This window comes from Chiloscyllium plagiosum, unplaced genomic scaffold (genome assembly GCF_037043375.1).
Source record: "Chiloscyllium plagiosum isolate Xiang-an unplaced genomic scaffold, Cpla_swu_hap1 HiC_scaffold_19, whole genome shotgun sequence".
NCBI classification, from domain to species: Eukaryota; Metazoa; Chordata; class Chondrichthyes; order Orectolobiformes; family Hemiscylliidae; genus Chiloscyllium; species Chiloscyllium plagiosum.
Window position 1 is genome coordinate 60,421,911 of NW_028270157.1, and position 12,937 is coordinate 60,434,847.

The 12,937-nt window shown below is 41.5% G+C and overlaps 1 protein-coding gene across 2 annotated transcripts in view; it reads left to right on the top strand.

The window, feature by feature from the left end:
• LOC122559510 (A disintegrin and metalloproteinase with thrombospondin motifs 20) overlaps positions 1–12,937 on the top strand; it is a 384,605-nt gene that overhangs the window by 175,096 nt on the left and 196,572 nt on the right. For both annotated transcript variants that reach the window (XM_043709081.2, XM_087997440.1), the window contains one exon: positions 1,330–1,434. In XM_043709081.2, coding sequence (XP_043565016.2) covers positions 1,330–1,434 — 105 coding nt within the window. The remainder of the gene's footprint in view (positions 1–1,329; positions 1,435–12,937) is intronic.

Genomic DNA, 12,937 nt, shown 5'->3' on the forward strand with positions numbered 1-12,937 from the left:
TGGGAGATCACTGTGCACCACATGTTTTTGCAGATGTTTCTTTGTGGAACCTCCTGCTGGAATTACAGAGAAATTCTGGCAGGTTTGCAAGTTTAAGCTCAAATTTCTATCTGGATGGGTGCGCACCCAGTTGTTACTCCCTGGCATATGCCAAGATGCTGTGGGTTGCTGTATCCATGTCGATTAAAATGACAGGATTGGTGATCATTAAGGTGTTGTCCCCACACATACCATATGCTCATGACTTTAAATTGCTTTTCACTGTGACACTGACCATGTTTGTGTGCAATTAATGTAACCTCTGGCAAGAAAAGGCATTTATAGCTTGATTTTAAAATAATTGATCTTTAAAAAGTGGTATTTTTCAGAAGTTGGTCCTTACAATAGTGATAGTGTTCATCTGTTTCACCTGTGATGGGTTGTCATCAACAGCAAAACACTTTCAACTGAGGGCCTTGCAGCCTTTCAGAGTGACTGACACTTATTCAGAATGAGTGTTCTCTCTGACGTTCTAATTGTTAGTTGTCACCTCCCCACCCTGCTCCTGCCCGACCGAAAATATCATTAACTCAATACCTTGCCAGCATTTCATTTCAGTTCATGGAATCTTGCCGTGCTTCAAATTACCTGTTGTGTTTCCCTACATTCAAGCAGCGACTGCATTTCAGAAATAATTAATTGGCTGTCATGCAGATTTAGAAGTCATGAGGTTCTTAACCTACATGAGAAGGGAAAATTCTTTGTTTAAATGTCGTACGTAAATGCCAGACCTTTTCAGTGCTACTTGTTGCTTAAACAAATTGTCCAGATTCTTGTTTTAAATTGGTCTTTGTCATGCCTTTGGGGAAGAAAAAGCAATCAAAACACACAGTGACATTAAAATTCAAAGCACATATTGCAAATGGATGTTCTACATCTGAAATAAATACTTCAACTGCTGTAAATACTCAGGCAGCATCTGGGGTGAAGGAAACAGGGCTTCAGATTGATGAGTTTATTGTCCAATAAAAACAAAAGCAAATATATTGTGTTGGAATTAAAGACAAGACTGAAATGGAGCTTAATATGAGAAGTACTGATGCCACTTTGAGCATTAATTGTTTCCTGGCAGAATACGATCTACATGTCACAGGTAAGCATAACTTGGGAACATGTGGTCAAAAGCATTTCCCCTGAGCATACCAAATTTTTAGGTTTTGCAGAATAGTGCATTCAGTCAGGCTATTGCTTTTAATAAATTGAACAATCATGACGTTGAATTTATACAATGTATTTTTGTACTTTTAAAAATAAATGGAGAGTTACCACATTAACTCATTCTTTACACAGAAACAATGTAAGCGTCTGTGGTGCACGAGTGTGGAAGGGGTACACAGAGGTTGCCGGACACAGCACATGCCACTGGCTGATGGAACTGATTGTGGTCATGGAATGGTAAGCTCCCAAGGGCCAGTATTCTGAAGGTGAAGGATGTTTTTATATCAGACACTTTGGTTCAAGGGAAACTGATGTCTGTGAGCTGCTCTGAAACTGTAGGAACACTATAAATTCCCCTTTTTAATACCTGCAAATGCAAATTGATATAAGCAGGAGTTTTCAGCCAGCTCAGGGTGTAGCTCTGAGAATTGTAGCTGAATTGACATTGTATCTTAAAATAGATTAGATTTCCTACAGTGTGGAAAATGCCCTTTGGCCCAACAACTCCACACTGACCCTTTGAAGAGTAAGCCACCCAGACCCATTTCCCCTGACTAATGCACCTAACACTATGGGCAATTTAGCATGGCCAATTCACCTGAACTGCACATCTTTGGACTGTGGGAGGAAACCGGAGCACACCCACGCAGACACAGGGAGAATGTGCAAACTCCACACAGGCAGCCACGCGAGGCTGGAATCGAACTTGGGACCCTGATGCTGTGAGGCAGCAGTGCTAACAGCTGAGCCACCATGCCACCCAGTGTGGTGGAAACTAATAATACGTTATTGATACTTCTAGGAGCTTGGATTCTGAAGTAAAGGTAAATTGCTTTCCATTTTCAATACTATGAAGTTCTGCCTTTTTCTTTAAAATGATGGGTCAACGTCTTCAGAGCAGTGAATTTAAGACTGCCTTTATAAGAAAGCATGTAATTGCTGGGGAGTTTTCTAAGTGAAATTTTTATGGCCTACAGCAAAGACAGAAAGCCAGAGGCCACAAATGGGTTGAGTTCAGAAGAAAATATCCACCTCACCTGAAAGACAGAGTTTTTTTGAGTTTTAGTAAGTCTTCAGATCATCAGAGCTGGAAAGGAGTCTTCCTGTTTTAGCAGCCTCAGAGTCAAGGAAAAGTCAGGAAATTAGCCTGTGTCTGTATCACCCATGGAGGGCAGTAGCACATAGAATCCTGTCAGGTGAATATGCAAGAATGTTCCAAAAAGAAATGCTTCTGACCTTGTTAGTTCAATAAGAAATATTAAAATGAGGTTAGGAGCGATACTTCAAGGTAGATATTTCACTGGGGTTGAGTATCTGTAAAGGATATTTCAGGGGAAAAAAGGTTGAACCTTTTCAGTGTTTATGACAATATCTTTCTATATTGTATACATTTAGCTTTATTTTCTTTTTGTGTACTGAGCTTGCATTCTTCTTAAAAGTGCATTAGCAGCCTGGTGTGAATATGTTCAGTGTCTGATCACAATGTTAACCAAATTGCCAAGATAAAAACCAATAGCCTTTCAAGCCAGATTTCACTCGAAGATCTCTTTTAGCCAGTATTGCTACCAGTCAGGATCATTACAGTTCACAGCCAGGTTTGGATAAACTTCTATCAGCCATGCTCAATATTATTATTGCACTTGATCTATTAAAACAAAGACAACGCATTTTCAGGTGTGCAAATGTTTTCTGGGCTGTGAAGCAAGGAGAGAATTTGTGTTAGCAAAGTATGTCACTGATCAAAAAGTAGTATTTACCTTGTGTTGTGATTAAACAGTGGTGAGAGATGCTATCAGTTATCACCAGGGAATCAGATGAGGGAACATGGAAAAACAGTTTGGTTTTACAGGGGTAACTTTCTGCTCAGCTGGGCTGATGTGCAGGTGCATCTGAGTACAGGTGGTTAAGTAAATTGAGCTTGTGGGCAGTGTGTATGTTTTGGGTGAGTTCTCCTATGATCTTAAATCACAGGCCCAGAAGTATGCAGGAATATTTATGTTAATATTCAGTGCAATTTTCTGGTTATGTGGAACTCTTAAATGAGGAATGAATCTTGTTATTTCTGGTGTACAGTACCTTTTTAGTGTTCTGTTAAATGGCAAATTCTCTCATTATTTCTGATTGTTCTTGATAATATGTATGTTTGGAATAGCTTTGGGAAACTTTCTTTTTCTTTTCATTTCATGACTCCCTTCTTGAAAAAGTCAATTAAACTCTAACAAAGGTTACAGTGATGTTTGAAGAAGTTTTCAAAAGTAAAACGTCTTGTTGTGGGAAAGCTCAGCAGGTCAGGCAACATCTGTGGAGGCAAATCAGAGTTAACGTTTCAAGTCGAGTGACCCTTCCTCTCAACTCTTAACTTTGATTTCTCTCCATAGATGCTGCCAGACCTGCTGAGCTTTTCTAGCAATTTCTGTTTTGGTTTCTGATTTACAGCGTCCACAATTGATTCAGTTTTTCTTGAGTTATCATGTCGTGTTGTTTTGATCAGAGTGGATAGCCAGTGTTCTGTTTGTCTGTCCTTCAGGATATCCGTTGACTTCTACACCCCCTACAGTGATAGACTGTTGTCTGTCCCCTAAACGCTAGTCACGGTGCAGATGTATCCATGTCCTACAGTAACAGTGCTGCTGTAGACTACAGTCAAGTGTTGCTGTCCATCATGCATGGCCTACAGTTGGCGTGCTGTTGCCTGTCATAACATTGCTGTCTGTCCTACAAGCACAGAGCAGTTTTGAAGAATGGTCACTGGACCCGAAACATTGACTATGCTTTTTCTCCACGGACCTGCTGAGTTTCTCCAGAAATTTCTGTTTTAAGGGCAGTGCTGCAATCAGTGCCACTGCCTGGTCCACAGAAACAGTGTTACTGTCCGTCATGCATGGCCTATAGTGACAGAGAAAGGTAGGGGTGAGAAGCCTAATATTCCAGGCAAACAGTCCCCAACACCACTTAAAGATATGCAGCTGATGCACTGAACTTCAAATACTCCCTGTCGATTTTCTTTTTGCCATCGCTTAACAAAATAATTGATGCACTTGACATGCCTCAGAAATCTACGTATTTTATAAAGTGTAAAGTTGAACATCAAGCTCCAAGAAGTGGATCTCATCAATCACCTGCTTCAAGAATGGAGTTGCTGATTTGTTCTGTTGAAGGCACCTCTGCTCACCAGTCACTGATCTAAGCTGCAGCAGTGCTCCAATTGGAATCACTACCTGCCGTTTAAGGAGAAGGAAAACCAGGGTCCACGGCCTACATTGTCAGCTGGTCTCCATTGGAAATGTGTAAGGTGCTGCTTGCTGCCATGCCCTGTGGATACCTAACCTGTCAGCCCTCATTGTGTGAGCTTGCACCTGAAATTGGCTATACCACTCCAGCATCTCGACTGCCCATCGAACCAGACAAAAGTCTCCACCTTCAAATATGAGAGGGAGGCCTGAAGGTCAGAAAACTGAGTACTACCATCAGTGAAATGTGCGTTGACAGCAACTTTTATTTATATCGTACTTTTAAGATAGCAAAAGATCCCAAGGCAAATCATGGCATTGTTAGATCGAATTTTCCACCGTGTTGCATATGGACATATTTGTATAGGTGCCAAAAAACTTGGTTACATGAGGAGAGGAAGGTAAAGAGTTTAGGGAAATTCAAAATTCAGAGCCAGCAGCTGAATCCTTATTAGCCAGCTGCAGGGGCAGGAGGTCAGAAGTCATAATTGGAGGAAAACAAATTTCTCAAATGGTGACACTGCTACAGGAGATTGCAGAATTTAGGATCCCATAAAGCAGTGAATGCAATTCATTGGTCAGAACATTGAGTATAGGAATTGGGACATCATGTTGCAGCTGTACAGAACATTGGGGAGGCCATTTGTAGAATACTGTACAGTTCTGGTCTCCCATCTATAGGAAGGATGTTGTTAAACTTGACAGGGTGCAGAAAAGCTTTATAAGGGATTGGAGGGTTTGACTTATAGGGAGAGGCTGAATAAGCTGGGGCTTTTTCCCTTGGAGTGTTGGAGGCTGAGAGGTGACCTAAGAGGTTTATAAAATCATGAGGGGCACGGATAGGATGAACAACCAGGTTCTTTTGCCTAGTGCGGGGGAATCCAAAACTAGAGGACATGGGGTTGAGGTGAGAGGGAAAAGATTTAAAAAGGACCAGAGGACTAACTTTATCACACAGAGGGTGGTGCGCGTATGGAATGAGCTGTCAGAGGAAGTGGTGGAGGCTGATACAATTACAGAATTTAAAAGGCACCGGAATGGGTATATGAATAGAAAGGTTTTAGAGGGGGTGGGCCAAATGCTGGCAAATTGGGTCAGATTGTGATGTCTGGTCAGCGTGGATGAGTTGGACCAAAGGGTCTGTCTCCGTGCCGTTTAACTCTACAATCCTACAAATGGAGGGAGCTGCTAGAACAGAAAAGCAACCTTTATATTATCCTTGCAAGCATTGATGCAGTTGTTTGTTTAAACTTTTAACCACAAGACCGAACTGCATAGATGTTTAAAAACGACTATGCGGTCTCATTGCCTGGTGTCATAGGTCCATCATTTGAACCGTTATAAAACAACAACCAGGGACTACCTGCAACAGCCTCTAGAATCAAGAAAATTATCCAGATCCACTGGAATTTATGAAGCGTAATAATGGGCATGTAAGCACCAGGATGTGGTGACATGTTGGCAAGCTGTATTGTGTTGTAGAATTGTGACTACCATGAAAACATACCAATACACATGGAAATGTCTGAAAAAAAAACAACACCACGAAGTATTTCTGTAGAATGACTTTCAAAAAGGTATGGACACCAAGTAGCTCCCCTCCCATACTGTAAAATGATGTGAACTTTTCTGATGGTTGATGGGTTGAATTTCCCCTTACCTGCTCTCCCCTTGAAGTGGGAGTCTAAGATCGATTGAATTCTATGCATTTTGCAGCTCACCAGGCTGTGGGATTCTTTAAGGGAGATTAAAGTGAACATTCCTGATGATGTCATCTTTTTTTTAAGAGATTGGTTGCTAATCTTTGCATCATCAAATTAGCAGCAAGTTCCAGTTTCTGGTGGCCATCTTCTCTTTGAAAAGGGTGAAAGGTATTTGTAAGCTTGCAAATAGGAATGCATACCAGCTATCACTCCATATCCCTCACCCCTAGTTTAATGCTCAACATTTTGAGCATGGTAAGTTGAAATAAGTGTGTTCATTCAAACCTTAGACACATTGGGGTCATCTGTGTGAATCACTCACATTTTCTTTATGGTAATTAAAGCTAATCTTATGTATGATAGTGGCTTCTCTAATTACATAGGTACCAGTACATTTTCTCACTAATTCCGTTTAAAGATTTAGATGGTGCAGGTGTGAGGACTTAGTTTGCACTGTTAACATGCACACCAGCGGAATGCATTGATTTCTTCAATTTATATACCTACAAAGCTCTATAATGACATGCCCAGTTTAACCCACTGAAGTGGATACCTTGCTAAGTATTCTGTTTTTGTCTATAGGGACTGAAGTGCTGTCTGTATGATCTCAATTGGGTGATGTTTTGTCAAGTATGTCATAACCATTAATCTTTTTTGTTTTCTGGTATCCCATCACCAAGTCACCCTTTATGTACTTGTGCACAGTACATTGATGGTGGCCAGCCAGTCAGTCCCTGGACTGAGGAGATTCTAAAACTCCCCCCCAATTATATCGGTCGGCCAGGCCTTCCCAATCAAGGATCTTGTAGTCAACAAGGTCTACCCTATGACAGAGAGTAAGCATCCAAAATTCTGGAGCATAAGCCAGAGTCTGCTGCTTTCCGTGTAAATACTCTCAAACTAACTACAAGCCTTCGCCATTTCACCAGCATGTAAAGATGATGCAATGCTATGCTTGTCAACTGTTGTTAAAGTTAGACTGGCCATGTCAATTCTGTTAAGCTTTCTAAAGTGAAATTCACTATTACCTGAAATAGTTTAAGCAGATATTAACCATGGAGGATTTAACTTCTTTAAAGGCTCTCAGTGTTTTAAAGATCCAGTCCTAGTTTGTATAATTGTGAAGATAGACTAGTACCAGAATCATTTTTTGCTGTCTTTTAATTAAAAATCAAATGAATGATTAAAACAATGCATTTGAAACATTAATCTGACCTTTTTTATTGTAGTCAGTAATGTTAAAAAAAATGTTAATGATTAAGTGACGTCCTTTTTAAATCCAATAAGAAGTCAGGAGAAACCTTTTTACTGCTGGAACAATGAAAAATACAACTCCCAACCTAGCACTTCCAGCCCTACGCTGGAATCATTAATTAATGCTTTAATTCTACATTGCTGTTACATTGTCTGTTTTAAAACATATTGTGGATTAATCTGTACTGACGTCTACCCTTTGGGTTTTGTTTCAGCTGCACCCTTGGCTCAGTATCTGTTGGTCACTTTACAGACAGCTAGAATCTTTCCTACTTGTCAGTTGTTTCATGTTAGTTTGATTCTGGCTTCAACAAACAGGAAGACATGAAACCGCTCAACAGCTGGTTAAGAGCATCACGGTCTATTGAAGTTATTTTACATGCACCATAAATCGTTTGAATTATTATGTATCTTATTTATATGCTGGTCCTAAGGTTACAATTACAAACATTCACTCTGTTGGTACAATTAAATCTTCATTTAGACTTGGCTGCGTGCTTGAAGCAGCAGTGATCCCAGAAGCGGGGTATTTGTGGCTGGCCAGGTGGAGTAGGTGCCTCTCTTATCTTGTTACAGGTGCTATTCACTTGTCTCCTTGTTCTTTCTGCTTTCCCCTGAGAAAACTGTCCAGTATTGACAGTCACTTGACAAATGTTTTCGAACACAAACATGACTGCTCGGGTTTTGGTAATTGCAATTTTCTTTTCAGTCACTTGTTGAAAGCTTGCTTTTTTACTCCTTTAAATGAAAGCTCAAATGTTCAATTCACCCAAATAACCAGTCTGCAGTAATGTCTCTGATGAGCCCTTTGCTCCCCTGTATTAACTATATCAGGAACAAAATATACAATTCATACATTTGTATGAATTTTATAATTGAGGGACCTGGATGGAGGAGACAGGAAGGACCTGTTTCTAATGTTGTGAGGTCAGCTACTAAAGAGCTTTGACTTAACCTTCTTGATAGAAGATTAGAGGCTGGTAAGGCTCTGTAAACCACTGTGTGTAAAGGTGGTAAAGCCATATATTTAAAAAATACAGTACTCAGATATGCACTTTATGGAGCTCCAAGCGGAATTACATTAGTTAACACTTTTCTCAGCCAGCACAGACATGATGGGTGAATGGTCCTCTTGTGTGCTACAATTCTTTGAACATTTCTACAAAACATAAGATTTTGTAATATCTTTCATGGTGTTTCATGGTGAGAATTACTGCGATGAAAATGACAATGACACCCTATCAAAGCTTTAAACAGTAAGATCTCATTGTTTTCATTATGGAAACAGACTGGCTAACAGCACAGATTTACAATGGAACCGTTGTTATATTTCTTTATAACTGGATTCTTGGCTTTGTATAGAGGAACTGAAACAAATATACATACATTATCTACAGGCAGCTGCTAGAGGCAAAGGGATATGCTGGGGGTTGGGTATTGTGAATTATTGTAATCAGAAGTTAATCAAATCAGTTTCATTTAACTGGTAGCTGAATAGTCTATGCAGTTTGAAATTTGTGTTTTTAAAAAAAAGGTGTAATTAGTTGTTTGCAATTGCTGCAGGCAGTAAGAAATTGCCAGGAAAATGTCGATGGGCTTTGTGCCAGGACTTGACTGGTGTTCTGGTTCCATCCCTTTGATTGATAGAACTAATTATTATTTGATTAGATTAGATTACTTACAGTGTGGAAACAGGCCCTTCGGCCCAACATGTCCACACCGACCCGCCGAAGCGCAACCCACCCATACCCCTACATCCACCCCTTTAACCTAACACTACGGGCAATTTAGCATGGCCAATTCACCTGACCCGCACATCTTTGGACTGTGGGAGGAAACCGGAGCACCCGGAGGAAACCCACGCAGACACGGGGAGAATGTGCAAACTCCACACAGTCAGTCGCCTGAGTCGGGAATTGAACCCGGGTCTACAGGCGCTGTGAGGCAGCAGTACTAACCACTGGGCCACCGTGCCGCCCACTATCTGGCTGTTGAGAGGTGATGAATCTTCACAAAACACAAGGGAAGAATGCAAATTGTAGTAATTTAAAATGGCTGGAGAGTGATAACAAACCTTGCATGCTGTGGCTCAGTGGGAGCACACACCTCACATGTTCAAGCTCCACTCTGGAAATTTGAAGCACACGATCCAGCTGCTGATATCATGCCACACTGAGTAAAGGCTGCCCGTGCTTGGAAGATGCATTCTGCCAAAGGCCCCCCTCAAACCAAATCCTACCCCCTTGGGTCAGGTGTAAGAGATCCCACACTATTCTGACAAAAGCACAGACCATTCCGTATCATCTCATGGAGAAATTTGCAAAGAAAAGCACCTTTGACCACATGTCTATCAGGAAGTCGTCAGCACATACCGTCATGCGGCAATAGGAGAGATTAGATTAGATTACTTACAGTGTGGAAACAGGCCCTTCGCCCCAACAAGTCTACACCGACCCGCCGAAGTGCAACCCACACAGACCCATTCCCCTACATTTCCCCTTCACCTAACAATACGGACAATTTAGCATGGCCGATTCACCAGAGGGTGGATTCTGTCGGGTGGTTCCCTGAGCAGTCTGTCAAAATTATTAGCAGACTGGCTAATGACTTTCCAGCAAGCACCAAGACATCGCTTGGCTGGTGGTGAGAAGGGCAGTATCTGTGAGATCCTTTATGTTGTGCCCAGACTGTATGTGCCACTGTGTGCTGCCCTCGAAGAGGCTGTGGGGAGGGGAGGGGAGGGGAGGGAGGTGGTGTAGAGACTGTCACATACCACCTTCTGGAAAGGAAGTCTGGAGAAAGATGCAGCTCTGTGACGCAGGACTCTGTTCTCTACGGTCTGTTCCCTGGGACGCACATCGGGAAAAACATCGACTGCGCCTGGAGGACCATCAACTTGTTGAAAGACGCTCTTTGGTCTGCCTGAAGCATGTTTGACTTCTAGAGCAAGAAGTTGACTTCAACCGAGTGTTGCAGACTGACACATTCCAAAGCCCAGGCCAACATGCTGAGGGACGCACTAAAGTTTAGGGCAGCTGTTGCCAAGGTGCAGTGGGGGAAAGACCTAGAAACATTGAAAATAGGTGCAGGAGTAGGCCATTCAGCTCTTTGAGCTTGCACCACCATTCAGTATGATCATGGCTGATGCAATTTTAGTATTGCATTCCTGCTTTCTCTCTATATCCCTTGATCCCCTTTACCCCCAAAGGCCACATCCAGCTCCCTCTTGAATATATCTAACAAACTGTCCCCAACGGCTTCCTGTGGGAGAGAATTCCACAGGCTCACAACTTTCTCTGAGTGAAGAAATTCTTCCTCATCTCAGTCTGGAGTGGCTTACCCCTTATTCTTAGACTGTGACCCCTAGTTCTGGACTTCCCCAACATCAGGAACATTCTTCCTGCATTTAGCCTGTCCACTCCCTAAGTCTAAGGTCTTTCTGTCAATGTTAAGTGAGATTTCTCCCAATGTCCTTGACCAACATTACTGAAGCAGTTAAATTGGTCATTTATCTTATCGCTGTCTTTCTGTGGACAAATTAGTGGCTCTACGTTCCTCGATTGACTGCACTTCAAAAGCAGCTTGTTGAATTTGAAGTGTGTTGGGATAGTTAGAGGTTGTGAAAAGTTGGATGTAAATGCAAGTTCTTTTCTCCTGTCTATTGAAGGTGACCAATTGTTTATCAGTGTGAAATTTTGTCTGCTGTGCATCTGTTCAATTGTACAGTATCATCCAGTTTAAAACCTTTTCCAAATCTATTGATATTCCCCATGTCTATTTTGCTCGCCTCATTTTAATTGTCTAGAGAAGAGACTGGTTAATGGAGACTTCAGTGGCTTATAGATGTTGCCATAGCAATCACTGTAACGCTGAAACATTCGGGCTGGTGTTGGGAGTGAAAGCTAAATAGAATGTAACCAAGTTTTTTTTAAGTAAAGATGCTTTTGAAGAACGTCCCATTTAAGATGGCATTTTAAAAGTATGACTTTTATCAGGAAGTTAAAGAAGAGTTAGTAATGATTTCGAAAGAGCACCAATGAGGCTATTTTTCATGTAACTTTAATCTGTCTCCTTCTGAACGTGCTCCTTTCCGTTCTTTCAGGTCTAATCTTGGCATTATTATCAAACATTTGACAAGGGGGGTTATTGTCAATGTCTGACAAAGTCATCTCCATCTTGCAGAGCTGAATGATGACTTTCTCCTGGCTACTCCATAGACCAAAAGCCCATGACCATCAAGCCCTTGTGTCCAGAACAGTCACTGGTCTTCTTTCTGTATATTCCCACTTTATAAAACCCACAATCCCCTACAGCATACTGCTTCCTGAGATACGTTTACAGCATTTCCATCATAGATGTATCACTTCAGCACATTTCTGTTTCCCTAAACTGACTTCTTCCTACCTTGACTCTATTTTTTTCCTCTCCTTAACTGGTCTCTCCTTATGTCATTCTCTTCTGATGCTGGACGCCATTTTAAAAACTTCCAGATTCCAGGACCTCTCTATCTGCTCTTTATCACAGATATTCTATCCCTCCAACTTTCAACCTCCACCAGGATGACCTCTGAGCTCTCTGCACTTCCTTAATGGAGGTCTAACTAGTTCCCATCATCCAGCATCCTCTTCCACTTCATTCTGAACTATTTACCCTTCTACTCCATTCAGTTCCGTCTCACTTAAAAGTTGTTGCTATGGTCATGCATGGATCTTAGCTTTGCTTGCCTTTTCATTGGGTATGTTGATGGAATACTCCACACTTGCCTGGATAAGTGCAGCTCCAACAGCACTCAAGAAGCTTGATACCTTCCAGGAAAAAGCAGCCCGCTTGATTGACATCACATCCACAAACATCCACTCCCTCCACCACTGATACTCAGTAGCAGCAGTGTGTACTCTCTACAAGATGCACTGCAGAAATTCACCAAAGATCCTGAGATAGCACTTTCCAAATCCAGCAAGAAGGACAAGGGCATCAGATACATGGGTACACCACTACCTGCAAGTTCCCCTCCAAGCCACTCACTATCCTGACTTGGAAATATATTGCTGATCCTTCATTGTCGCTGGGTCAAAATCCTGGAATTCCCTCCCTAATGGCATTGTGGATTAACCTACAGGTCATGGACTACAGCGGTTCAAGAAGGCAGCTCACCGCCACCTTCTCAAGGGCAACTAGGCCAGCCAGCAACACCCACGTCACATGCATGAATAAAAAAAATTAACTCGCAACTTCAGTTGTCAAAGAAATTGTGGTAATTATTTATCTTATTTGACTAACCACCTGATAAACTAGGGATTTAGGTTCAATAATTTATTTGGATGGATCTCATCTTTCAGTTGGTTTGTTCATTTTTCATAAGATTACATTACCTCTTGATTTTTAAATGCAAATGCAGGGACTAGAATGTTTTTCTTTTACATCTAGGTATAATATAATCTGGGCAAGGCATATGGAGGATAAACCAGCAGGTCATGGTTGGGCTGTTTGTGTGATCTTTTTCTTTATAAACCCCAGACAATAAACTAATGCTCAAACTCAGAAAGAACGCTC